General features: G+C 38.6%; 1 protein-coding gene across 1 annotated transcript in view; it reads right to left on the reverse strand.

Moving 5' to 3' along the window:
* Positions 1 to 25,325, reverse strand: part of kiaa1549la (KIAA1549-like a) — a 59,231-nt gene extending 33,906 nt beyond the window's left edge. Inside the window, exons 1-9 of the mRNA XM_040132194.1 lie at positions 24,895 to 25,325; positions 24,671 to 24,762; positions 19,762 to 20,574; positions 18,909 to 19,024; positions 15,162 to 15,384; positions 11,674 to 11,852; positions 9,814 to 9,961; positions 1,938 to 1,997; positions 651 to 811 (exon numbers count right to left, since the gene is read on the reverse strand). Coding sequence (XP_039988128.1) covers positions 651 to 811; positions 1,938 to 1,997; positions 9,814 to 9,961; positions 11,674 to 11,852; positions 15,162 to 15,384; positions 18,909 to 19,024; positions 19,762 to 20,574; positions 24,671 to 24,762; positions 24,895 to 25,325 — 2,223 coding nt within the window. The remainder of the gene's footprint in view (positions 1 to 650; positions 812 to 1,937; positions 1,998 to 9,813; positions 9,962 to 11,673; positions 11,853 to 15,161; positions 15,385 to 18,908; positions 19,025 to 19,761; positions 20,575 to 24,670; positions 24,763 to 24,894) is intronic.
* Positions 25,326 to 26,039: the final 714 nt, after the last annotated feature.

Here is a 26,039-nt window from a genome sequence, read left to right on the forward strand (position 1 = left end):
ATGCTAAAATGCTAAACTAAAATAGTGAACATGGTAAACATTATATACTCTTACATTGTCTCTGTGAGCAAGTTAGCGTTCTGGCGTTAGGATTTAGCTCAAAGCACTGCCGTGTCCAAGTACAGAGCCGCTAGCTCTTAGTATTGTTGTATTTTTGTTTCAGTTTATGGTATGTTCTTTACGGAGCCCAAGAAAAATCTGGAAATGTTTTAAAGTTTAGAAAATAATTCCCACAATAACCTTTTGGGGGTTCCCAAAGTCTCTGCACTTGAATTCTATTCAACAAAATTACAATAACTGTAGCATCCAACAAAATTAAGAGAACTTTGACAGAAACATACAAGTGTTTAATTAACTGTGATGGATTACCTTTCTCAAGCAAGTGTCAAGTCTTTTAAAGTCTTTATTTTGCTAATTAATTTCTGTCACTATAATTACTAAACCTAATCTTAACCCTAAATTTAACCTTAGACCTGAGTCCGTACCATAAACACCTTGCAGAAGTGAAGACTGTCTATTCTTTTCTTGTTAGCGAAGATGTGAACTGATTCTTTCAAAGAACAGAAGTAAAAGAATAAAAACAATCTTACCATCTCTATCATAACAACAACACACAATGACACAGAAAAATCCCAGTCAGTCCCACCTACCTGTACAGTGTAGCCCCCTACGGTGGTGGCCCGCCGGGATCGTGCCCTCCGAGAGCCATGCCGTCCGGCCACCAGGAAAAGCTCAGCCAGCCGCTGCTCCATCAAGCTGGCGAAGCTCTGGTAGTTGGCCTCCAGGGAAGAGCTGTCCACATCCTGGATCACTGTGAGGAGAGACAAGAGAGGACAGAGTAGGGATTTAGGGGGTAAAGAGGCGTTCAGGCAGGCAAAGAGGAGCAAAAGAGGAAATCGGTAATGGGATGGAGGAGGATGGGATGGGAATGAAAACATGAGGCAGGAGGAGAACGGAGGGAGGAAAAGATAAAACGGGTGAGAATGGGATTTGTGAAGAGAAGGAGAGTGTGAAGACAGAGGAGGTGAGAAAATCAAAGAGAGATAATTTAAGGACAGTATTGATAGTGAGGGGAACAAGGGAGGAGAGATGCAAAGAGAAACAAGAGACAGGAGATGAGTGGCTGTTCATCCACAAACTTCTCCTACAGCTGCACCAACACACAGATCACAGACTGTCTATCGGTATCTCACACACACATAAAAACAAACACATATCTTTGCACGCGCGCACACACACACACACTCACACACACACACACAGACACACACACACACACACACACACACACACACACACACACACACACACACACACACACGTGCTTGCATCAGTCTTGATCCTGAGTGTGTCTCTTAGTAGGGGCTATAAGCGAGATGGAGCAGTGAACAGACTTCACACACGCGCGTGCACACACACACACACACACATACAAACGTATACTGTACACACACACAGCATCATTCACACCCTGCCATGATGCGATGTGAAGTGATCTCTCCCTCTGCCCCAGTCAGGAAGCTGTGAATTATACATCAATAGGTTTTCCCAGGAACAGAGCAACAAAAGACACTCTGAGCACAGAAAGCGAGCAGGAGAGAGAGAGGACGTTTTAAGAGGGGAGGGAGGGATGGTGAGAGGAAAGGAAAATGTAGAGGGCCAATAGTATTGTGCTGAATTGCACAACAGAATGCACCAGGGTTTATAACTAACTGCTGTATTGTCCAGTCAATGCATCTCTTGATTACCGCTGATCACCCAGTAGCACTCTTGTTTGTGTGTGCATGTGTGTGTGTGTGTGTGTGTGTGTGTGTGTGTGTGTGTGTGTGTGTGTGTGTGTGTTTATGTTTGTGTGTGTGTGTATGTGTGTGTGTGTGTGTGTGTGTGTGTGTGTGTGTGTGTGTGTGTGTGTGTGTGTGTGTGTAAGAGCAATTTACCAGTTATCACCCAATAGTTCTTGGTTGCCGCTGACGTGTTGAGATTATGGTATTCAAGGGCTGGAGAGAGAAAGAGAGAGAGGGAGAGAGAGAGAAACTTACAGGTATCTTAAGTTTTTAGAAAGCCTAATTTAAGACTTTCACCACCTGGAATTGAATTTGGGGAACCAGACCAGTTTTTAATGTATTTCCTAAACTGCACATATACTTCATACTTGCTACTTTCCACAGTTTTACAGAATTTTCCAAAAAAAATGTTTACCTTAAATCTAATTTTTATTTTCTTTTTTATTCAAATTTGAAAGTATGAACCTGTCTTAAAATTTCAGATAGTTGGATACCATCATAACCATATTAACGTACTGGGGTGCCTTAAGCAAGGATTTGCTGGTCAGCCCCTGTTGATTCCCTCACCTTCTGCCCTCTGTGTATTATTGGACCCTGTCACCTCTAAGTTCCTGTCAAGTACAGTTTACACTGGAGGTAACCCTGGCTCTTAGAAATTACATTTATATACTACAAATTTACAACAGTAAATGGAAATGTATCTCAACATGTCCCAGCAAAATATAAATGGCTCACCAAATGTCTCCCAAGCGTAATGCGACCTGGATTACATTTTTTAACAATGTAATTAGCAAATGCTGTTAATTAAGGAAATCTGGCAAGATCCAAAATCTTAAAACAAAATATTTCTGAAAATTGTTTACTGACAACCTATTTAATGTGTTATCCATTCTTGCAATGCAATATCCACTCCTAGCAACTAAAGCCTAATTAACTTTTTTTTTATGTTTATGTTTATGTTTATGTTTATGTTTATGCACTCACAGCACTTTCTGTAAGGTTAGGGAAAGATCAAGGTCTTGGGTAGATATTAGAAAAGCACTATGAAGAACATCACAAAATGTGTTTACTTTATTAACAATCAACCAAAACAATGATCTTTCCAATCTTTTGTTGCCGAAGCCTAACCACACATGGGACTCAGGATGCAAATCCCAGTCTCCGGTGTCAAAGTCTTGTCACCATTCACTGTGACCCTTCTATAACTTCTCTGCAGTACAAAATACAATGTTTTCTTCATTGGAAAAAAGCTGCCAATAAACATTATCCATTGAGCAACTACGTTTCCCTCTAAAAACACATTAGTAGTATATAAAGACAATTTCTAAGAGACAGGGTTTCTGCAGCCTGCACATGACAGTCATTACATGGGCAGAGACCCAGAAACCATCCAGTACTGTGTCAAAATAATGTGTCAATTAGTTTGTAGCAATTTGATAAAAATAAAACTTGATTTATGATTATAGAGTTATGCAGACGTTTTGACTTATAATAGCAGGAAAAGCACAGGTTTTACTAATAACATTAACAATGGCTCTGTTCCAGTTCAGTTTCCTAGTGACCTATGACAGTGTGATGGTGAGTAAACATGCACAATAGCAGGACCCCTGACACTGAAGGAGCTAAATGGAATCCAGCCATCATTCATTTTATTATTTACACCACGGCTAAAAAATAAACCAGAATTTTTTTATTTGTTTAACTCAAACTGCCCAAACCTTATCTTAGCTTCAGTTGAAAATTGACACCATCAACATGAAAATTAGAAAACAAAAAAAAACCTTACTAATGAGCATAATATACCTTTAATTTGTGTATTTTAACACCTCTTAGTCAAGTTTAGACTTGATTATTTTGATTTAAAGCTTTTTAGGTTACCACTGAAGCCATGTAAATATGACAGCACTATGTTTGTGTGCTGCAACAAAAGATCAGTAGAGATTTTTAACAGTGGCCCTTGGCACAGGTGATTAAATCCGATTAAACACTCCTTGTCCAGTTTCATTATCAACCTTTACATTTTTTTTACCACTTACTGTCTACGTCCTCTATCCATCTACATCAGCTCTCACCTTTTCCTTCTGCCTGCGTGCCTCTGTACCTGTTGCATTCTCGACCTTCATTTCCTTAAACACCTGCTCCTTTCCATCCAACTGTCTCCTTCTCTCTTTATCTACCCATCATCACCCCCTCAGTCTGTCTGCCTCTTTCTGTTTCCTATTCATCTGTCAACCTATCTACCCTTATTTCCCATCTGTCTGTTTTACCATCTGTCTCCACCTAACTCCTCCAAGCTGGCTGTCTGCCAAGGGTTGTGTTTAGCTTCAGTCAATGGTTTTGCAGCAGCAGTAGCTGTTAATACCAGCCAGTGTGTCTGCTCAGCCCTCTGACTGTCTGCTGCCGCCTCTCTGATGCATCTGTACGTGAGCACAGATTCACTGACCTCTTTTCCAACTTAGCTCACATAAACACTTAAGTCAAACAGCATTGAAGTGGATTCATTCATTGCCCTTTAGAGAATCTGTTCAGCACACAGACAAATCCAAAGCATTCATTTCATCAACACACCGCTGGAAAATGTAGTTATATAATTTTAAAAAAGAGGGAAAAAAATAGAAAAGCTCCCAAACCAATGTAATAATAAGCAAATATAAGATGATAGGTTTAAAGGTTAAAGCTGTCATTATTTTGTTTTTTAATATTATTAACAAATCCCATGTAAAGACCAAAACAGTGTATTAGTCTTTCAATATCTTTCTTACTTGCCACCCTGTCTTTGGCCCAAAGCACATTGTTCCTACTGAACAGATAAATCAGTCAAAAATATATAGTTTAATTTTTACAGTAAAAAGGCTCATTAATTCCCTACAACACCTGGGCACAGCAGTTTTTAGCAAAAATTACTAAAACAGAAGTAAATAGTGCATTAGTTGGGCACTATTTTTGTTGTGTGCTTATGTTCAGTGACAAAGTGACAAATCCCTCTAGCAGCTGATTAATTATTATGGGAGCAAAGGTGGATGTCAGGTGACGTTGTCGGCAATGGGAGGAGGTCGGGGTGTATAGATGGGCAACGAACCTAACCAAACCTTAACTGTAGCATTGCAACGATGACATGTTTAATAATCTAATGCAAATGGTGCAGGACAGGACAGGAAAAACCAAGACTCATTTCCTCTAATATAAGATATCATAACTTTCTTTAATGGACCTTTTTTGCAGTGTATAAATTTGAATATGGTATATTGTAGGGTGGGAATTGGGACAGAGAACTGCTTTACTGTTTATCCTCTTAAGCAAAGATCATGAATGAATATCCCGTCAGTTTGGTACAGAGTTTTTTCCAGTTAAATGTTTACATGCCATAGACATGGAGACAGCTGACCACACAGATTCCTATGCATATAAACAGATAGTGAAAGTCAATATTCAGGCTGCTTTGATCGCATGAGAAATGATCATCCATTTGTGCTGCAGTCAATGTGTCTATACCAATACATTTCTGAGCTGTTCAGTGTTATTACTAATGTGTCTATGAATTCCTTGACCGGTAATTAATCTATTTTATAATTTTATATGATTATATAATCATTTGCTCATAGTCTCCTGATTAGTAAAAAAAAGCTATATTTAAGGTCGCATACATGGTTTGTTTATGGTGATTCCAAGCGGGTTTGGCTGTGACCATGTGAAGTGTGATGTTTTAGCCCTTTGGCTATTGAGAGCACGCACAAATAGATACTAATCTAATCTCAGCAGGCTAAAATAAGCTCATTCAGGGGACATGGACAACAGATTGCCAATGGCATGATTCAGATGATAGGAGCTGTACAGCTGATTGCCCCTTTAAAATCTCAGAGATGGCATTAGAGGCTAGAGTGGAATACAATGAGAGCTCATGTGGTTAATCTACGGGGTCAATGGTCTTTCACTCGTTTGTAAAGTGTTTTAATAAATGGAGCCAAATAAAACAACATGTGAACTGCTGCAGTAAATAATCTTTGCTCTGATTTATGTCTATTATGACAGTCTTTTTAAGCTGACTGATGCATGAGATGAATTTTTTTCTTTAGAAAATGAATGACTGCTCATGAGGCAGATTATATAAAGATGATAGAAAAGAATATAAAATGACTATAACTGGACCTAGTAGGCCTATACCTGCTGTAGGTAGGTATAGGCTTACCTACAATAGCACATTAAAAGCACATTACCTCAACCATTCTAAATTTCACCGACATACTCATAATATTGTCTTGCTCCCAAACTGTCTCAAATTACTTTCATACACACGTAATGTGCATTTCCAAATACATTTTTTATTAACATAATGGGGAAATGGTTTTAATGCAAGTATCTGCGAAATATTTCAAATAAATTAAAAAATTATCAACTAATTTCAATCGTTTTCCTATAAAAGCTGATTCTGGTAACTATAGCATGATTAACATTTTTGTGGTTATGTTTGTCAACTTTAGGCACTTGGTTAAGTTTAATGAGTGATTGCAGCCTTAAATTCTGAAGAAAAGGACAAATTTGATTTGGAGCACAATACAGCCTACACTGACATTTTCAGTATTTAACCAAAACCATGATCTCTCGCTAACTTTAAAGCAACACTAATCAATTATTTTTGGATACTTGGAGGCTGAGTTTTACAACAAGCTGAATATCACACACCCATTTGACATAGAATAACCATTAAAGTTGATTTGGCAAATGTGTTAGAAAATGGATGTCTATTTCCACATCCAACAGACAGAGTCCCATTTACATTCATTTGGAGTCATTTTTTATGCCTGCCTGATAAATGTCCAATATTAAAGCAAGATTTTGTAACTTCTGAAAGAAAATAATTAGACAGTCTTTCTGTTAGAAAATAAGTACAGTACAGTATGTCTGCTGATTTCTATTTGTGCTCCCATTACACTACATTTTAGCATGTCACAGATAAGCATATGATATCTTTAAAGCAGTTAACTCAAGAGAATCTTGGGAAACACGGGAAAATTCAATGGGTCATCCTCTTGTAATAAGTGGCTGCTGTTCAGCAACATCTATCTCTTAACTCTCCTTTTAGCTCTTTTTGGTCTCCACCAAGCCCTGAGGGAAATACTGTATGTGGCTCCTTAGCTGCTAGATGCTCCACTATGTTCAGCAGATAGAGGCTTACTTTGCCTCTCCAACTTTTGGTGCTGGGCAGGTACCATACAGGGATGCACTAAAGCTTTCTTTTTGCTGCTGTGCTTGGAATAGAGGTTGATGAGAGCGGCGAGACTGAATCAAAACAGTAAAGTTACACACAGGAAAACCAAGACAATTAACTGAAAGGAATTAATAAGCTGTATAGAGGTTCAAATTCTCTGTGGGTTCATCACCAGGCGTGATCCCTTTCCCATTATAGTCATTTGAACCATTGTTTATCTAAAAGTATTGATTTGTGTAACTTTAAACATGCGCAAACCTAAACCTAACAGCACACAACATGTGAATCCCTGTCGCCCCGTCAACATCCAGTTCTTCTTACAACCATCCACCTCAAAAATGTATTTGGAAAACAAATTAGTAGTATATTTTGTATGAGATAGGACTGAAATATGAGGTTTCTCCTATGTAATATTATAGTCAGACATCCTTCTTTACTTACAAAATATTGAGTACCCTCTTTGAGAAGCAGGTCAATAACACACTAAGCCATGAATCATGATTTGCCCTGTCGTGGGCTCAGGGGTTCTCAATAGTCAGTTCGCTGAAGGCACCCCACATATGCTACCTGAGTCTGTCTCAGACCAGTGGCACACTGCTAAACAGAATGAGCAGGAAAACAACTGTTATGTAATGACTATAAAGTTAGCATGAAGAAACTGGACTCTTACTAATGTCCAGTTCTGTGGGCAGAAAACAAGCAGCAGTGGACTCATCCCTTTGGAGACTCGATCCAAGGGCCAATGGGCTTGGTTATGTCATTTTCAGTCCCCCCTTTAAGCTGCAAATATTTTTGTTCCTCTTGTGTAAATATTGAAATCCTTCACTGCTTGTAGTTCTCCGTCCTACCTCCAACATCTGTCTGGTTAGCCTTTCAAGACTGAAATAAAACTCTTTTTTTTAGGATTCAAGCTCAGCGCAGTACAATATTCCCTTTCTGCTGCTGAAAAACTCACAAAAACACATGAAACATGGTTGTGGGCACTATCACTATCCTTCCTTACATTTTTAAGTCAACCTTCACAGCTTGAGGGTAACACTAAAGCTAGTTATGAAAAAACATTCCTCCCTCACACGTTTTCTGACACATTAGTGGATTAGGATGTTTCGCTGGAACAATATTTTGATGCAAGACGTATGTCAGCATGTCCAAATCTATTAATGTGGTGTTTACCTTGGAGAAATATAATGCAAACGGTGCAAAAATGAAGTAACAAAGGAAGAAAAAATGTGTTAATACAAGTTAGAGAGATAATGAAAATTCTAACAAAGATTTCTAGGTCCAAAAGGTCCCACTCTGAACCATAAATGAACACAGACTGTAATGGAGAGAAAATCTTTCCATTTTGTCAGAGTGAGCTAAAATAACACCCATTAGGACAATATGTCAAGTCAATAGAATGTCATCACCAATCCTGTTTTGCAGTGTATGCTCTTAAATGGCAGTTCAGATGAAACTCATAAAATGACAGCCACACACGTTGTTTTTGACATTGTTGTGGAAATAAGCTCTGGCATGGTGCATCCAATCAAAAAGTTGATGTGTTACTGCAGCATTTAGCTAAACATTTCAAACTGTATATTTATGTTAAACATTTAATCTGTCAGAGCCACTTTCCTCATCCATAGATAAACTGCCCATTCATTTTCAGTTACAGCCCTCTGTATATGATTACAAATTCATCATAATTGTCCACCAGTGCCTCTGATAAAGATGGCTTGGAGATACATCAAGTGAATGAGTATTGAGCACCCTGACTGAACTGTAATTTGTTGGCTAGTCACTAATTGTGGTTTAGACAATGCTAGCCAAGTCTTTATGTTTAACCATAACGCCAAAGCAACTCTTTGTTGTTCTGATTGCTCAGAAATGAGCAATGAGCATGGGATGAAATGTCCACAAGCAATTGAACTGACTCATGTAGCTGCTGGCTGCTCAACATATCCAGACAAGTTGCCAGATGACCTCACTTTGCATATGAATACATGTTACTTTTCATTGTACGGTAAGCACTGTGAGCATCAGACTTGTACATCAGACCTGTACATTCATAGTACAGAAAGTACTATGAATGTATGATTAGTGGTATCAACCTTACTGACTTGCTATCAAATGAAGTGGAAGTCAACATATTAAAGGGTAAATTCACCCAAATAACAAAAAACATTTCCCAATTAGATCTAGTAGTATCTAGCCATGGATTTAGTGTTGGTTTTATTTGTCCAGGTTTTAAGATACTGTCTGATTTCAGCCTACACTCCAACACAGTGGAGGTGAATGGAATTTTGTTTTTGGTGCTGGTAGCACACGAGCTGGGTGACATGATACACATTCCTGCTGATGGTTTCATACCATTCCACTGACAAATATTTGCTTGCAGTAACATGAAAAAGAAACTTTGTAATGCACCAACAAAGGTACATAACTAAGGAAAAAAAACAAAGTAAGCTAGCAAACATGGATGTAAACAATGCAAAAATATTGCAAAAATATTAAAAAATCAGCTTTGCAAATGTTTTATGAGGAAGGAAATACATTTAACACTTTTTCTAGACATCTAGGAAACACATAATGCATCTTCATAAGAAACACTGAATGCAAACTTAACTTTAGTTTGTGTAAAAGAAAACTCCACAGTGTACCTCTAATTAAAATTAATTTGTTAGCCATACTAGCTAAAGAATGACTGCACAGATGAGTTGAAGGCAGCTGATTAACCATGAAGCTGACATCAAACTCAAATATACTGATCATTAATTAGATCTATGTGTCATCACCAGAGCTGTCCCTTAGGAGTTTTAGCTGCATTCTGGGTTTACTTACGCTCAGCAATGACCAGGGGTGGGTAGAACAGGAAGTAGCCCACCAGCTCAGCAGTCAGCTGGTTGAGGAGACCACTAGAGATTGTCCCGTTAAGAATCACATCCTGATTCTTCACCACATACACCAGAGCGACTGATGGAAAGCCCGGCTCCTGGGACACACTCTGGATCTGAGGATAAACACACAATAAGATTTCAAAAATTTTATTTCAATAAACCAATCAAATAAGTCCCTATTTGCCCCATAGGTACAATATTGGAATGATTGTTCAATTCTTTATTTATATAAAACACACAAACTGGAAGCAGTGGGCACATGTAAAATTCATACATTCATAAAGAAATTTCTAATGGTATCATACCAAATGTCTAAGATGCCCATAAAGAATGCATAAAAGAGCTCCAAACACAACATGACACTCTGAATGAACAATATTTTTTCATTCTATAATAAGACCTGCGTGGTGCTCTGAAAATAATGTGACTGAGTCACCATAGTAAAGTGGATGATGATACAAGATACGAGGAATTCCCATCACATTCCTCCAACAGCATTAATATTTCAGAGGATGAATTATGAATGGACCCTATATCTGCTTCTGCTTGCTAAGAACTAATACAGGGTCATGATGGTGTGTGCATGTACTGTATATCCTGCAGTTATAAGAGTGCCTTGACAGCCAGAGAGAAAGAAATAGAAAACAAGAATGAGGGAAAGAAGCAGAGAGCAAAAGGAGGAAAGAGAAATGAAATAACTGAAATTGCTAAATTTTCTGACCTTTGTGACTTTCACCTTAATGAAAACAGCCACAAGATCCAGGAAGAACACCAACACTGTGGGTGGTGAAGAAAAAAAGAATAAACGCAAAAACACTGTAATCCCATACGTGTCTGGAGTATCTAAGACAATCAGGGAGATCTTCAAAAAGCACCACATCCCTGTGTTTTTAAAACTCAGCCACACACTCATATTGAAATTGGTCCATCTGAAAGAACACACAAACACAAGAAAAGCAATCTATTGTAATGCAGCCCAATGCGGTGAGGAATGCACAGACTTATAAATAAGTGAAACTAAACAACCCTTCAACAAAGACATGGCTCAACACAGGAGGGCAAACTCCTCAGGTCAATACTCAGCAGTTTACGCACACCTGAAGGATAAGGGACACTCCTTCGAAGACAAACGTATACATATCTTGAGTAAGGAGGACATTTGGTTTGAAAAAGGGGTGAAGGAGGCTATCTACATTCAAGGTGAAAAACCACTTCTCAAAAAAGGAGGAGGTCTACGATACCACTTATCCACCACCTACAATGCTGTCCTTCATCCGTTCCCAGGATATTTAGCAACCATTCAAACTCCAGCGACTGTCCTACATACTTGGCCTCTGGTTACTCCTACTACCCTAACGACTTTTGTTACAACAGCAGGGAGCACTAATGAACCAAGTGGCATCAATAGTCTTGATAATGACCCCAACAGAGGGTAAATACCTGGGACTCTCCACCAGTTAGTCAGAACTGAAGAAGCATCTTGGATGAGAGGTGAAATGTCCTCAAGATATACAAGTCCAGTTGTCCTCAGTTCAATTCTTCTTGGATAACCATGACTTGGATGACGGAGGAGTTTTCTGACTTTTTTTACCTTAGATTGATAAACTACATAGCATTTTTTGTGTTTTATGTGTTAATTTGCAGTAAAGCGCTTGCATGGTGGAAGAGCAGCAACGGTGTAGCCACAATGTAGCAGGCATTTAAAAAGTTTCATTTCTGTTAGTGTCTAGAATTTTACCAAGAACTTTATTACTCATGTTAGTCTGATTGGCATGCTATGTGCAAAAATGACATACATGGCTACCTGCATGTTGTGATAAGAATAGCCTGCCATAAAACCATTCAGTACCTCCACAGTGAGCCTGTTGTAGGTCTCCAGCACTTTGTCCTGAGCTTCATCGAAGGCATTCTCAAGCCTCTGCTCCAACATCTGGACAAAACTGCAGGAGTAGATGTTGTCTGTTGGGCCGACGAACCTCAACACTGCGGGGTGGGCGGAGCGGAGGGATTCGTCATTAGTGGTCTTGTTAACAGTTCTTTAAGCATTCATTTGAAGCATATATATTCAATTTCTAACACTTCCAAACAGTAAGTTATACAGGTAAATATATGTGAGCAATATAGAGTGTATAATGGAGTTTGATTTAGGAAAGTCTGACATTTTTGCTTTGACATAATATACATATGGTTTCCAGCACAAATATTTATCTATTATCACCATCAAAGTTTGATTTCAGACACTTTTTCAAATTCATCCTTACTTATAAGCTTGTTTTGTAAACTTGTTACACAACTACCAAACATGATTAATTTACTTACTTAAATTTTGAAATATTATTAATCAAATGTAGAAGTCTCAATTCTTTTTCCATAGTATCCAAAAGTTCCAACCACAACAAAATAAATGTGTCATCAGCAAATTTAAATTTTAATACCTGAAAATCTTACATAAATAAATCATGTACAAATTAAACAATAATGGGCCTAAAACTAAGCCTTTAGGAATCCCAGTATTAATTTGAAAACTTTTGAATTACTTGTATTCATCTAAAAATACATTATGTGTTTATCTGAACATACCTTATGTTTAGATACATTTCATATGATAACATTTTTTTCAGGTAGCTACTTAATCAGGAGTGTGCGATCTCTCCAATGTCATATATTTCTAATTTTTCCAGTAGTAATCATGGTCAATAGTAACAAATGCTTTTTGACCTCAAGTAATATCTTCACTGTATATTTGTTATTTTCTATTGATTTCTATTGGTATTTCCTCCACAAGTTCCATCAATGCCAGTGAAGTACTTTAGTTATTATTATTTTTTACATTTTAATATGAAGTATCTGCAGCACCAACAACACATATCTGATGTCAGAACTACAAACTGAAGCAGTGGGATAGAGCTGGAGGAAGAGAAATTATTTAGAAACTCTATAACAATCTACTTCATCAAGGTGTATCTGGAATCTATATCTGGGGCTGGGTTTTAAGCATTAAAGAAAGAAGCACTCTAGATAGATGTCGTCTGTGTGACCGATAAACCTAAGCAGACAGAGAAAGAGGATTACTGCCACTATCTAGAATGAGAACAACTAAAAAGAGTTGTCTTTCAGCATCACACAGCTCCACACCGGGTGGAACAGGGTAAAAAGTCCATCAGTAGATTATAGAGAATGTTATTAATGTGGTCTCAGTCCATTTACTGCAGTTGCCATCCATTCTCTCCTGAGACTATGTCTTTGTCTGTTTTTTTTTAAAAAAACGCTAAAAGGACTGGGATAGGAGAGGAGGAACAATAATCTGACCTAAATTCAAAATGCCGTGGTGCTCATCCCCAAAAAAAGGCAAAAAAGACTAGTCTTTTTTCTGCCTTCAATGGTCTCTTAGTCTGCAACACATTGCAGGCACAAACACTGTTCACCCGGCTGGTAATATTATGCAAATTGTGCTGTGGATGGTAAATTGGTATATACTGTGTATTTATGGTATATGTACTGAACAAGACAGAAGTGGATTTTTGTTCCACTTTGTTATGAAGTGCCTTCTTCATACACAGTTACACACTAACATGGGAAGAGTCTTTACTGCAGTATAAATCATTCTATAAGCAACAAAATGTGTCATGTGGCCATGTATCATAGTCCAATTGGTATTAAAACGCTGATGACATAGCACCCATATATGTCTTTTCCACTGACTTAGATTGATTGATTTTCATGATTGTTTGTGATTATTATAGCCACTGTGTGTAGGATTTGAAAATTTCCAGCTATGAGACCAGCCAGGGGTAGTGTGTGGTAATATTTAAAAAATGCCCCCTTACATGGATCCAAAATACAAGACTGCATAACAAAAATGTGTTATCAGTATTAATTTCTTTTTTGGCCACTTGGTGGTAACAAAACAAGTTGCAAATACAAGATTGTATACTACTGTAGATACTCCTAATAGCTTTTTTTACTTTAGTCCTGTTGCGTTTCAACCAATCAGGAGTATTCACAAGAACCCTGTCTCCCAAAAATTTAATTCATATTCACCTAATGGGTATTCCCGAATACATTTTATAACACACAGTTTTTATAAGCATAAATGAGGTAAATATTTATATTGATCATTGTAGTTGTAAGTACTAATCAGTTATGTTTGGTGAGTGGGAGGCAGAATTTCACAACAAACTGAACATCACACACCTGTTTGACATATTGTAGCTTTTGAAAGTGATATGGTGAACATGTTGGAAAACAGTTGCCTAATCACACATCTAGAGGGCATGTAGGTCTAATTTTGTTTGATTGTAAGTCCAATATTCACCCTCCTTATCGCTCTGTTTTGGTCTCCACAAACCCTTGAGAAAAATATCTGTGTTGAATGCTAAATACTGCACGGTGTTCACCAGCTAACTTCTAACTTGGTGCTGTTTGGTGCTGGGCTGGTAATTTACAGTGGGACTATCAGAGTTGTTCCACAAAAACTTCCCCAGGGTGTTGGAAACGAGACAGATAAGAACATTGAAAATGAAATAGCATTAAAGTTGCAGGTGATAAAACCAAAACAATGAACTTAAAAACACTAAAACACTCTGAAGAGCTGAAGGGAACAGCAGAGCTGTGTGATAATTCTTTGTCGGTTTGTCTCTACCCTTTCATATTACATGTCATCATTTGACCGTTTTTATAATATAAAAACATAAAATCATGTGAAAAAACTACACATTGTGGCTTTGATACATTACATAACACCACATCCAAATTTAACAAATTCTGTCTGGCAATCTGCATATGCATCTATTGTTACATGCATAACAATTTGTAAATTGCGTGTGTGTGTGTGTGTGTGTGTGTGTGTGTGTGTGTGTGTGTGTGTGTGTGTGTGTGTGTGTGTGTGTGTGTGTGTGTGTGTGTGTGTGTGTATGTGTATTTTTAAGAGGTTTAAGAGGCTGACTAAATGAATGGACCAATTTCTTTCTGCTCTGCAATCATGGGAGTTTGTATGGGATTTAGGGTATCAGAGAAGAGTAAAGGAGAGCAGATATTTAATCAGAATTTTCTAATTTTGTCTCTGCTCTAGTCTCCCCTTCTGTCTCCCAGTACTCTTATTGCATTTTCTATCTCTTTGCTCACCCTCTTCTCATATTCTCTTCCTACTGCTCTCTGTATATCTCTAACCTCTGCTATTTAACCTTCACACTCCAGTATGAACATCATCAGACCATTATCAAGCTTTTTGGTCAAATTTGCTTATGTAAAAGATTGGTTTATCTTATCTCATTTTCCATCAAGTTTTATCACCTGTTTTGAGCTGCAGGTGAATGCTCGGAGTGGGCACCCAGGTTGTCACAGGAACCAGAACTGCCTTAACCAATGGGGTGTGCTGCCTGATGTCCGAGAGCAGCTTGTCAAAACCGTAAACATTTAGCGCCTCAACCACCAAGGAGGAAATGTAGACAGTTTTGCCACTGGTCACGTAATAACCCAACGTCACGTTGTGGGGGCTGCAGTCATCACGTTCCACCTGTGACAGAGGGACAAAGAAAGGAAAATTTAAGGTTGTAGCCTTTTTTTTAAACTACATTTACATCTGTATTCCAATAAAGGCTATAAGGCCATATATCCTAAAAACATGGTGTTGCTAGTATATTTAGATCATTTGTGTCCTTATTTCAAAGTACATACTCTACTCTGCAAAGAACCATACAAATAGTATCAAAGAAGGAATCAGAGCTACCAGGTGAAACAAGCTCTGAAGACTGTAAGGCAGACAAAGTATAAAGCATCCTTTTCTCTTACATGTTGTTCTTTTCTCTTTTTAAAAAAAAAACAAAAACAAATCTGCCTCGAGGGCATATTTCATTTTGAGTCTTCAACAGTCATAAATCTGACTAACTGTGCCCTGGATAAACACATACAGAAAACAATCAGTAGTGAGTCAAGGCTTGTATTTCTGGAACTATAAACCGCCCACCTTTCTCTAACCTCTAGCTTCAACCACTCTGAAAATATGTGGCTTTTGTTACTATGACTCTTTCCTCTTTCCTCATCCTTTCTCTCCTCTCCTATCTTCTCCTCTGTAAGTTTTAGCTCGCTGCCCATGGCTAGTTTTTTTCTTAAAAAAACCACATCCCTCTTGGTGAAAATGTATCTCATTACCTCTCCCCCTCCTCTGCGCTCTTGTCTTTGTACCAACAACTATTAAACAAAACTCACTGTTTTTCTAAATTTACCTACCTGCCATCTTTATTTAACCTTTTTCTGTTGCAAGCACTTGCCAAAGCGTTAGCCCCAATTTTTCAAGCAGATCTTTAGTTTTTAATTATACTTAGCGACATATTCTTTCATTCCAACAACCCATTTTTGGGTTTTGCATTTCATTAGAAAATAAAAGGAGAGATTTCTGATCTTTCATGTTAAGTCATAACGCAAATGTAATGAGTGAGGAATTAAATTTTAACAATTTCCTTTAGATTTCTTTATGTGCTGCATGTTTTATGTCCTGACTGTAAGGGATTTTATGTCATGTCCTCCTACACCAATAGCCTCTAGAAAATGAAATGATTGATTTCGTATTTTCTTGAAAATTAACACAATGCTGTGATACAATCCTCCAATCATTAAAGATATTTTGTTTTCCAATGTAAAACAGTTCAATAGAGTTATGATTATCACCAGTCATATGAAATCATATCATACGAACACATTTATTAGCAATTAAGCACATGTACAAACTTTATTAGTTAAGATGTTTTTTCTTTTTAAATAAAAATACAGATTTAAACTGTTATAAATGTATTCAAAGCTAAGAAGGATATATGATTATATATATTATATATTATATTATATATCAGGACATATGAGAATAAATAATAAATTAAATGTTAAATATATATTAAAGATATTGAATATATAACATTACAAATATACTGTTATAAAGCAATTAACAACAGATGCTTTATAATGTGAAATTGTTTACAAATACATTATGAACACTTACAAATATCCTTATATCTATTTGCAGCTACACTATAATGTGTGCATGTTACAAACCATTGATTAATTGTTTATATACCACTTAAGCTAAAAAATAATGTGTTAACCAGTTTGCACCCTGGAGAAGCTGCTGGGTTGTTTTTATTTCACTTCTGCTTTGGAAACTTGAACAAGAGTGTTATATCAAATAAAGCCAACCAGACCCAGCCTTGCCCTGTAATGTCAATTCTTTCTCCATACCAACATTTGAAAGCTGTAAAACTGGCCAATTTTCCAAGCAATGATGGTTAACTACATTGTACAAAAATGCAACACATTAAATACAGCTGCCCACTAATTTCATGCTGTTTGACAATCCCTTACCCTGAGGCCAATATTTGCCCATCAACAATGCCTCAAAACACTGCCTACATATAATGGCTTTTAAAGCATCTGGCTATTTTTATACCTTGTTGTTGTCTCTGCTGTCTCTAAACAGACTGATCCAGATTGCCAAATAATAGTCTACAATATCTGATGGGTAGGATGAGAATTGAGGAGTGTGTGTGTGTGTGTGTGTGTGTGTGTGTGTGTGTGTGTGTGTGTGTGTGTGTGTGTGTGTGTGTGTGTGTGTGTGTGTGTGTGTGTGAGTGCGTGTGTATCTGTGTCTGTGTGAGGCAGGGGGTAAATGAAAGTGGACTGGAGCTTAGAGACACTAAGTCACTCCCAGTGCAGGCTCACAAACAACTGGATAAAAATAGAAAAAGCAGGCAGATAAAGACAGAAGACAGAGAGACAGTGAGATGAAGCAAGGCAGGTGGACAGACAGAGAGGCAGGCACGACAGGCAGACCAACAGACAGGGAAGACAGAAAGGTTGGCAGAACATCAATCGACTTAAACCGAGGGAGCAATGAGATAGGGGAGATAGAGGAAGGGAGCGATAAAAGAAATGTAAATATTGAGAAATATGAAGGAAGAGGGCAAGAGAGTTACTGTTTGAGAGAGAGAATAGACACAGAAAATTACGAAATAGACCCGGTTGAAAAAGACATGAGAGGTTGGACAACTGAAAAAAAAGGCCAAAAAAGAAAAGAGCAGTAGAACAGAAAGATCACTTGACTGCACTGCTGTGAGGCAGGAAAAAATCCATCATTGATTCTAGATTTATTTGCTATTACCATGCGTGAGTGTGTATGTGAGAGAGAGAGATAGAGTATGAGTGTGTGTGTGTTATAACCTCTCTAAGCAAATACTGCCTTACTGTTCAACAGGTATTTTCTATTCAGACTTGAATACTGTCTGCTTTTGTCACCTCTCTTTATTTGTCTCTAGCACCATTCAGATGAGTCATTGTGAGGTGAATGAGCAGGAGTAGAAAATTATGAACACTGTAGAATACTGTAAAGTGATGGCACTCTCAGGAATACGATTACCTTAGCACACATGAAGAGCCAACACTGTGGCAAAATTAAAATGTAAAGATTAGTTTTATCTCATTAGCATCAGATAGAAAAGCACTTTTACAAATAATTTACATTTAAAGCATGTACACCGATGAGTATACTAGACACAAAAGTACAATGGGTATACTATAAGAAAGTTGAGTGTATCTACTACTGATGACGCAACCTTGTGCTCAAACACAAAATGCAATGAATTCCCTGTGAGCCACTACACTGCGTTCACTAGCCACTTAGCTGTGGGTACTAAAATGCAACCTGTGTTTACTGGATACTTGCAACTTTCTGCTTACATACAAAATTAATTTGACCTATGTGGGGTAGCTACTTTACTATCCACTGACCTAGCTATGAAATCCTGATAAATTTCCTCCATGCACCTGGCCACTGACCTGTGTTTGCTAGCAACTGCAATGTGCTTATTAGCTGCTGACATAAACCTACTACAAATCTGTTTATTACCCGCTGACCTGTAATGTGTTACTTCTGCCCTGTCTTTATTAGCTACTAACCTGTTTGCTGATCATGGAGCTGTGGTTACAAGCCAGTAAACTGCGTTTATTAGCCACTGACCTGTGGTTAGTATAACTGAACTTGTAAAACAGACTGACCTGTGCGAAGGCAGTGGAGTCATTCAAGGCTCTCTGCAAGGCGTGGGTCAGTCCTTTAGAGAGATTCTGTTTAAGGATTAGGTCCAGGCGGTTCCTGCGCAGCTCAATGGACAAAACTGTGAAGGACATATTAAAACTAAAGCTTGGTGGCTTGTTAGTATTCTGTGACAACTGATAACTGTTTCTGTTTGTACCATGGGTTTCAACTCACTTTGAGAACACCTATAGCATAAAAAAAAGTAGTGCCACATCTTAGTGATGCCCCATAGCCCCAAAGATATTTACTTCAGTAAGATGCATCTGTGGTCACAAGAGCTTGGCCTTTGCTTAAACGTGTCCTTGGTGCCTGTGGAAATCTGAATCCCACACATTAGTAATAGGACACCATCTCTGGTTAATGCAATCAAAGGCTTCAGTCTCCAGCTCCTTATTAATCTAACTGTTTACACTCGAGGAAAATCTGTCCTTGCTTTTGTGCAAGTTTTAATTAATTTTTTTGTGCATGTAATTACAGCTTGGTCACAGAAGGTACATTTTGCCTAAGCTTCTGAAATGGTATTTCATGTGTATTCGTCATTACTTTGTAATTGTTTTTCCCACAAGAATGACTACAGCCTGCCTTGAGTATGTTGTAGGTAATTTGATAAGGGACATGCAACACCTGAAGTAACAGTAAAGTTTCTTTTACAAGAATGACCTGATGTCTTAGCCTTTCATCCTAATCTGTTCACCTTCTGTTCTTTGTCTCCCAAACATCTAAAATTATTCAAACTTCAACAATTTTTGAGAAATACGTCATCAATTTATTATCATTGCTCACAATAATCCCAATAATGGGACATTAGTCTCATACCTGTTCTGACCCAGTACTTCTCAGTAATGTTGCATGGTAGGGGGCTTTCCTCTGCAGTGGTACTGGACGGAGGTCCTGTGGTGGGGGTAGGAAGTGGTGTAGTGTGGCCCGAGATGAACACAGTGGTGACAGGTACCTTTGTTGTTTTAGTTGCAGTTGTAGTAGTAGTAGTAGTGGTGGCAGCAGTAGTAGTAGCAGGTGTAGTAGTAGTAGTAATAGCAGTAGTAGTACTAGTAGTAGTATTTGGAGGAGTAGTGGTGGTAGTTGAGGGTACAGTGGTGGTGGTAGTAGGGGCAGGTGTGGTTGTAGTTGTTGTTGTAGGCTGAGTAGTAGCCACTGTACTCAGTTTGAGCCTTGTCGTTTCCTGTTTGGTTGTAGCAGCAGTTATATTTGGGTGTAATGTTACAGCACTCACAGTGGTCGCTGCCTGCGATGTCAAATCATCGGGAATTACAGTAAGATTTGTTGTTGAGGGCGTCGTCATGGTTACTATTGTCAGCTGAAGGCTGTCGCTGGTCACAGTGTCCTGGCTTGTGGTGTTTGAAGCCTTGGTGGATTCTGGTTGTGATTGTGCTCTTGCCGTGGTGGACAACGGTAAATTTGACGTGGTGGTGGGTGATAGAGATGTCTTTATGGTGATGTTGTGCTGTGAGGTGTTACTGGTGCGCACAGGCATGGTGGTGTTCCACTGGTGGGTGGAGAAAGGGCTGGTGACATTGGCAGGAAGTGTGAAATCATGGTCGCCCACTGTGGACAGGAGTGAATCAGGGACAGTGGGGAGATCCCAAGCTGGCAGGCTGCTCACTGACTCCTCTGCAGGGAGAAAACAAATGGAGATCAAAAATATATAAAAGGATAAATCTGGTGATATTTTTCTTTTTGTGAACAAATCCCATAAAAAGTCCAAAACCAACAATGAATTGATCCTACTATTTATTGTTTATGTATCTAAAGCTTGATATACAGTATCTTATTTGTCTGTGCCATAGAGCTCCATTTTTGTCCAAAAAATATCAAAAGCACATTGACCCACATCATTGCACTGGGTGACATGTTCATTCATTACCATGAACACAGTCTAAATTTATTTGGAATCAATCCAAAATACATACATCATCCTGCTGCTATACATACGAATTAGACCAAGTGTGTATTAAAATGAAAATAGTGAAATATCCTGGAGTGAAAATAGTTCCCCAACAAATGCATTTTCTACTCCTATTTGATAAATGTTTACTAAAAACTACAGTGGGCCAGTGGTTTTAGGAAATGATTTAGCCTCTTTTAAAAACTAAACTACATCTGTAAGAATGAGAGACAGTCTAACACACTGTTTCTGGTCATTTTATGGCATTTTTTGCTCAGAGAGGAATCTAATATATGGAGAAGATGAAAAGGTTATTGTCAGTTTGATAATACATAAGATGAAGTGCACAGCATAGGAAAAGTAAATCCAATTTCAATGTGTAAACCAGGGAAGCATTTTAATGGCAAGGGTTCATTTAATCCATGTAAATCATCTCTAGACAAAATACTGACATGATGCATGTTAATGAGATGTGTTAAGGAGTCCAGAGTGAACAAGAGGGACACAATCAATCCTTTCAGATTGAGAGAGATCCACATTCCCTCTTATACTCCCCTCACATCACCACATGAATATATGCTGTATTGTAACTGTGATTTGAATTAGTATGATAGGAAATACTAGGCAATAAGATATTAGCTTTTGATCTTGTGATGAAAGTTAAAAAATATGTGGCATAATTACCTTGTAATGATGTCATTGTTATTGTGATGATGCCGTGACAGGAAGTGGGGAGACATGGGGGTGGTGGAATGAAACAGGATCATTGATGTAAGACCACTGCGCCTTGCTGCCAATTTGTGTCAATTTGTACACTCACAGTGTAAGGAAAAAATCCCTTGCAGCCCAAAAAGCATTTTCCCCATAGGCCACCAGTGTAAAAGAGATGTCTGTAAAACTGTTGACAGGACACCTCAAACTGCAATGAAGATGGGCCATTGCTCATTCTATTATGAATAATCCATAGAGGTTTTACATTTGTCAAAAGTGAGTCCGGTAACCAGTTCCTATAATATATCCATGGACAGGACATGGTAATGGTGAGGATGAGGAAGAGGACAAAGATGATGATGATGATGATGATGATGATGGTGATGATGGAAATATGATAAAGGCGATGACAAAATTATCATGCTGGCAATCTGATAAAGATGATGGTTGTTTAGGTAGCCATAATGATAGTAATGCTGAAAATTACATTGGGATGACTGTGGTTATTAATGATGAAGATTGATGAAGAATACTATTTTACAAAGTTCATTGTGTGAAGGTGTGCTAAAGGTTCTATGTACTCAAAAAAGCTGAAGCTTGAACAAAAATAGCTAATTGACTGTTCACTATGCACCAAACCCCTTACTTACTGTTGCTACACTTGTCAAGCTTGCTGGTCTCACACTGAGTGGTCATTTTTGAAACAAAAGCAGGCAAACATTTCTAGCCAATGACTATCGAAGATGGATGAAATGACTGTTGCGAGCAGATTTTATCAGCTTTAACTAGCTAGCTTATTAAGGCTAACTCTGTGAGTTGGTTTAAAGTGACGGCTAACTTTTTTAATTTTCCCTGCTGACTTGTAATACTGCCCTGTTTGGATGCTAACTATAAAAAAACAACACAAATGTTAGATTTATGCTAACAAAACAACCCCTGTAAAGGGATACAAAACATCTACTTGATGGCTATATAATATTGTGCTAAAAGACTGCAGCTAAAGCTACTTGTCCAAGGTAAAGAGTCAGCATCTTCACTATTTGATTATTTCCTGTAGGACATGGAATTAAGGAGCCTCATTGTTCTTGTATTGCAGGGTGAAGTCAATTAGCCCTATTACAGTACAATATTAGAAATAAAAATGTAATTCCCTGTTTGGATGCTAACTATAAAAAACATTGATGGCAAAACAACACAAATTATTAGATTTATACTTACAAAACAACATTTTTCACTTGTCACTTTTTCAAGAGGAAAGACTTTTAGGGATGAGGAGTCTAGCAATTCCTCTGTAAAAGATAAAATTGCTAACTAACATACTTCTTGGATTTGGAAGTAACGGTGCATCTAGAAACTATTCAGACCTCTTCAATTTTTTCACATTTTGTTATGAATTTAAAGGATTTTAGCACTTATGCTAAAATCATTTAAATTCATTTTTTCTCTCATCAGTCTACACTCAATATCCTATTATGACAAAGTGCAAATGCATTAAAGAAGAAAAACTGAAATATCACACTGATATAAGTATTCTGAGGTCCCGAGCGCTCTGGACCAGGTTTTCATTAAGGATATCTCTGTACTTTGCTCCATTCAGCTTTCCTTTATCCCTGGCCAGTCTTCCTGTCCCTGCTGCTGAAAAACACCCCTATAACATGATGCTGCCACCATCATGCTTCACCACTGGTATGTTATTGTGCAGGTGATGAGTGGTGCCTGGTTTCCTCCAGACATGACAGTTAGAATTGAGGTCAAACAGTTCATCTTGGTTTAATCAGACCAAAGAATCTGTGTTTCTCACAGTCTGAAAGTCCTTTAGGTGCTTTTTTTGCAAACTCTAAGCGAGCTTTCATGTGTCTTTCAACGAGGAGAGGGTTCCATCTGGCCACTCTTCTATACATAGCCCAGATCAGTGGAGTGCTGCTAAATATACATACACACACACACACACACACACACACACACACACACACACACACACACACACACACACACACATATATATATACCATTCAGAAACAACATTAAACCCGGTAACTGTTTTTAATGTTGTGGCTGACCGGTATATATAGACATGTGTGTGCCTTTCCAAATCATGTCCAATGAGTTGAATAGTACACTAGGGGACTCCAATCAAGGTCTAGAAACATCCCAGAGATGATAGAAAGGGGAGGCACCTGGGCTAAATTTCAAGTGTTATACCAAAGGGTTTGAATTTATGTCAATGTGATATTTCAGTTTTTTCTTTTTAATAAATTAGGAAAATATTTCTTGAATTCTGTTTTTGCTTTGTTATTATGGGGTATTAAGTGTAGACTGATGAGGGGAAAATGAATTTAAACAATTTTAGCATAAGGGTGTGAGGTGTAGGGGCATTTAGCTTGCTAACCCAACTTTTTTTACCAGCCACATTTACAGTACTTGTCTCTCTGCTGTTTCAAGTGACGTGTATGGTCACATATGTAGAACTGAATTTATGTGTTTAAATAGAGGCATGGGTCAAAGGCCCTAGGTCAAAGGTCCTTTATAAGGTGCCTTGCAGTCTGAAAAGGGAGGTAATGCTACAGTCATATGTTAGTGACGGTTTTCCAGGAAAACAACTGCCCTATTTAAGAGTCGGTGACCAGGGCTGATTTTCAGAGTGGTTCATTGGCTTCACACCCTCTCACAAGCAGATCTGCAGATGCTTGTTTTGACGCTGTACTTCTTTGTAATAAGCCTTTATATAAAATCAAGACGGTGTCCACGTTGTCTCCTTCATCCTCTTCACATCATCTAATAAACTACAGGTGCAATGTAAAAAAAATGAGAAAAAAGTGAAGGGGTCTAAATACTTTCTGAATGTGCTGTATGTTTCAGAAAGTAGTAAGCTAAATAGTTGAAAAGGCTAAAATTTGCAGCTTATGTTAGTGCTGATACACACAGTTTAATCAATTCCTTGCACTTTTGCGCTTGTGTTCTTTGTTTTGGAAAGGCTAAAAAAAGACACAACCCTACAAATTCACCCAATGCAGAGTTATGCTCTTATTACAGAACCATGTGCATTGTTTCAACATGTGTAAAAAGCTTGACACGCCTGGTGGTTAAATGACAGACATAGCGGCACCATACCCAAACTGAAGTTGCTGTTGCTGTTTGAAGAGTTGCTGTTGACAGCACCCGGAGAGAAGTTGTCTGATCCTGCTGTCTGACTGTCTCTGTTACTGGGTGGGGAGGTGGAGAATAAGGAGGTGGAAGGCAAAGAGGATGCTTTTGTCATAGAGGAGGAGGAAGAGGAGGAAGCCTTGGATGATGATGAAGAGGAGCTTCTGGTCCAAGCAGCTTTAGACAGCAACCCTAAAGGTTTTCCCACCGCTGGTGCTTGTAGCTCTGCTGTCTCTGCCAGCATGGTGAAGACTGATGAAAAAGCTGCCTGCTCTCTTTGCCCCTCTCCATGTGTATGCAGCCTCTGCTGCCCCAACCAGGCAGCCGGGTCCCTGGTCATGTTTGGCAGGTCACCCCCTTCCCTATCCACTGGCCTCCATTCAGCCCCAATTTCAGCCCAGGCACCGGTTCCCGTCATAATCCCAGTCTCTGCAAAGAATTTGCCACCTGCTCCAGCACGCACTCCTGCTTCTCTTTCAGTCCAAACTGCTGTTCTGGCCTCAGCAAACACTTTGCCCTCGGGCCAAGCTCCAGGACCGGCTCTGTCTACAATCCCGGAGGTGGCTGAGAGGTTGGAGGGCACTGGAGAGGCAATGTGCAGAGGCAATACAGCCTGCCTCATTGACTCATGATGACTTCCCTCAGCTGTAGGAAACAGAGAGACAGAGAGAGAATGGGGCAGGTGAAAGAACAGGCAGAAATAGTGTTTAGTTAGGAGATCTGGGAAGCGGTAAGATTGTGAGCAGTCTTTGATTCATCAGTCCCATAGCCGGGCAATGACTTCTTTGGAAATTCATCCAACATGGCCTTCCATAAACATAAACACAAACATGCACACACACACAAACACACACACACAGCTGCAATACTCAAGTCATTAGTTTTCATAATGCCACCAACTGTCCAACTGCCAGGAGATTTATAACTACTCCGCTCTCACTCACACATACAGTCATCATGAGAGCATACACACTTCTGCTCTCTGGCAAAAACACACTATGCATATTCTTCTCTTCTCTGTCTCACGCACACTTATCCGAAGGGATTTTAAAAAAAACTCTAAAACTGTGACTGTGGAAAAAGAGTGATAATGTCTAAAGTAGGTCACCTATGTTTTTAGAGGATAAAGCATAGGGAATTAATTTAGATGTTCCAGAGTGTATAAATTAGGACACATACACATAGACACACACCCCTAATCAGCTGTTCACAGACACTAATCTGATCTGTTAGGTTAGCCATGGTTGCCCTGGATTTATTATTCCTAGAAAATACACAACCTCTTAGGTGCAGGCTCAGTTTATGGCCCAGACTGAAATATATTGCCCAAGCAAAG

The sequence above is a fragment of the Xiphias gladius genome, chromosome 8 (assembly GCF_016859285.1).
Source record: "Xiphias gladius isolate SHS-SW01 ecotype Sanya breed wild chromosome 8, ASM1685928v1, whole genome shotgun sequence".
NCBI classification, from domain to species: domain Eukaryota; kingdom Metazoa; phylum Chordata; class Actinopteri; order Istiophoriformes; family Xiphiidae; genus Xiphias; species Xiphias gladius.